The sequence below is a fragment of the Cannabis sativa genome, chromosome 1 (assembly GCF_029168945.1).
Source record: "Cannabis sativa cultivar Pink pepper isolate KNU-18-1 chromosome 1, ASM2916894v1, whole genome shotgun sequence".
NCBI lineage: Eukaryota > Viridiplantae > Streptophyta > Magnoliopsida > Rosales > Cannabaceae > Cannabis > Cannabis sativa.
This window is the reverse complement of record NC_083601.1, coordinates 18120709-18123709: the sequence shown is the minus strand read 5'-3', so window position 1 is coordinate 18123709 and position 3001 is coordinate 18120709. Positions and strand designations below refer to the sequence as shown.

At 36.3% G+C, this 3001-nt stretch overlaps 1 protein-coding gene across 1 annotated transcript; it reads left to right on the top strand.

The window, feature by feature from the left end:
* The first annotated feature begins 923 nt into the window (after nt 1–923).
* Nucleotides 924–1553, top strand: LOC133029323 (uncharacterized). The gene has a single exon (XM_061101847.1). It carries the CDS (start codon nt 924–926, stop codon nt 1551–1553), a length of 630 nt encoding a protein of 209 aa, XP_060957830.1.
* The last annotated feature ends 1448 nt before the right edge of the window (nt 1554–3001 follow it).

Below are 3001 nucleotides of genomic sequence, written 5' to 3'. Positions count from 1 at the left end.
TAGAGCAGTAGTTGTTCACAAAAATAATAATTATATATCCATTATGTAATTTTATAATTCATAAGTATTTTTTTTTAATTACTATGTAACATGTTGGATAGCATTATTAGTAAAACTTTGACGTTGAATGGGTCTGCTGTTAATTGACTAAATCTAAAAGTGACATGTAATTAAGTACGATAAAAGGGACTTGCCAATTTTCAGTAAATACGACATATATGATCATCAACCATGATATATATTATTATAAGAAAGAAATATATATTATATCGATATATATTATAAGAAGGAAATATATTATATTTGCTAGCCATAATTACTCTACCAACGCCATATATATACATACTGTGTATAATAATAGTAATGATACGCATGTATACGTGTGACCTATCATGTACAATAATAATAACAAAAATATATTAATACATGTGGCAATGTCAATGGATGATCCATGTATTTTATGGAAAATATGTTGGCTTGAATTTGTTGAAATAGGAAAATTATTTTATTATGTTTTTTTATGGTTAATAGGTGTAATCTAGATAATTATGTGAGTAGTGATTTGGTTAGTTCTTATTCTCTAGGAGATAGTGGGATGTGGTGCATGTTTACATGTTAGGTAATTAGCGGTCCTATTTTTTAGTGTAAGTGGAGAGTTAGAAGCTATATATAAAGGACTTGGCTGTACGAATTGGGTGTGCAAGAAATAAAGTTTTATTAGTTCTACTTTTGTTCTCCATATATATATATAAGCATATATATATAGTTATCATTGGTATCAGAGCTTGGTAAGAAAAAAAAAAGAAAAAAACGAGTGAGATTTAAAAAAAAAAAAAAAAAGAGTGGGAGTGTAAGATAAAGTACATATATAGTAAAAGCTATATTTTTCAAATTCACTTCTACTTTTGTTTTGCAGCAGCAATATGGCTGACAATTTTGTTCAACCGGCAATTCCTCGCTTTGACGGCCACTATGATCATTGGAGCATGTTGATGGAAAATTTTTTGAGATCCAAGGAGTACTGGCAAGTTGTCTCTGAAGGAATTACTGAACCAGCAATCGGCGCAGCAGTGACAGATGGACAAAGAGTGGAGCTAGAAGCACAACGGTTGAAAGATCTCAAGGCAAAGAATTATCTTTTCCAAGCTATTGATCGCACAATCTTGGAGACTATTCTTTGCAAGGACACTTCCAAGCATATTTGGGAGTCTATGAAGAGAAAATATCAAGGCTCTACAAAGGCAAAGAGGCAGCAGCTTCAATCACTTCATACGGAGTTCGAAACACTTGGAATGAAGACGAGAGAATCGGTGTCAGATTATCTCACTCGGACAATGGCAATTGTGAACAAGATGCGGATCCACGGTGACAAGATGGAGGACGTGACCGTAGTTGAAAAAATACTACGAACGATGACGCCAAAATTTAATTATATTGTTTATTGTATAGAAGAAGCTGATAATATTGATGAACTTTTGGTTGATGAATTGCAAGGTTCTTTGTTAGTTCATGATCACAAACTCAACCAATGGGAGAAGGAGAAGGAAGAGTAAGCCTTAAAAGTCTCAACATATACAATAATTCAAAGCTAAAAGGAGACAAAGGACGAGGTGGAAGCAGAGGTCGAGGCAGAGGCAAAGGTGGAAATGACCGTGGAACTCAACACTAATACCAAAACCAAGACAATTATTCACATGACTCTCATGGAAGAGGACGAGGAGGAGGACGAGGAGGCCACCAACCAAATAGATCGAAGTCAGCAGACAAGTCTAATGTGGAATGCTACAGATGTCATAGGTACGGACATTATAAATATGAATGTCGTACTAATTTGAATAGACAAAGTGGAGAAAGAACTAATCTTGCAGAAAAAGAAGAAGAAGTATCACTCTTGATGGTGTTGCTTTAACAAAACATGTGGTGTTTAGATACCGGTTGCAGCAACCACATGTGTGGAGATAAGAAAGTATTTTCTAAGCTGGGTGAATCGTTCTGCAACACTGTCAAGTTTAGCGACAACTCCACAATTTCTGTCATGGGAAAAGGACGGGTAACTATCCAAACTAAAGGAAATTCTACCCATACTATTTCTAATGTTCTTTATGTTCCAGATTTGAAAACCAATCTACTTAGTGTGGGTCAACTACAAGAAAAGGGATACGGAATTTCTATCAAAGATGGAGTATGTCGAATCGAAGATGCAAATTTGGGCTTAATTGCTCAAGTGAACATGACGGCGAATCGAATGTTCCCACTTTATCTCCACAATACTACTCATTCGTGCCTATCAGTGAAACTTAAAGATGCATCATGGCTATGGCATTTTCGCTATGGTCACCTGAATTTTGGTGGATTAAAGACTTTGCAACAGAAGAATATGGTGACTGGTCTTCCTTCGATCATAGCTCCCGTCGAAGTGTGTGAAGAATGTGTTGTTAGCAAACAACATCGTAATCCATTTCCGCAAGGACAATCATGGAGAGCAAACACACCATTTGAGTTGATTCATTCAGACTTGTGCGGGCCAATAAATCCATCTTCCAATGGAGGTAAAAGATATATAATTACCTTCATCGATGATTTTAGTCGGAAGACATGGGTTTATTTTTTGCAGGAAAAGTCTGAAGCTTTTGGAGCCTTTAAAAGTTTTAAAGTGCTCGTCGAGAAAGAAATTGGCAGCCCTATCAAAGTTCTTCACACTGACCGTGGTGGAGAATACAACTCACATGAATTTTCAAATTTTTGTGAGACCCATGGAATCAGGAGGCATCTCACAACAGCATACACACCCCAACAAAATGGAGTATGCGAGAGGAAAAATCGCACAATTATTAATATGGTGCGAAGCCTTCTGTTGAGGAGTGGGCTTCCAAAAGTTTTTTGGCCAGAAGTGGTGAATTGGAGTATTCATATTTTGAACAGAAGTCCCACTTTTGCTGTTCAAAATATGACACCAGAAGAAGCTTGGAGTGGACGAAGACCAGCGGTAGATCATTTCAGA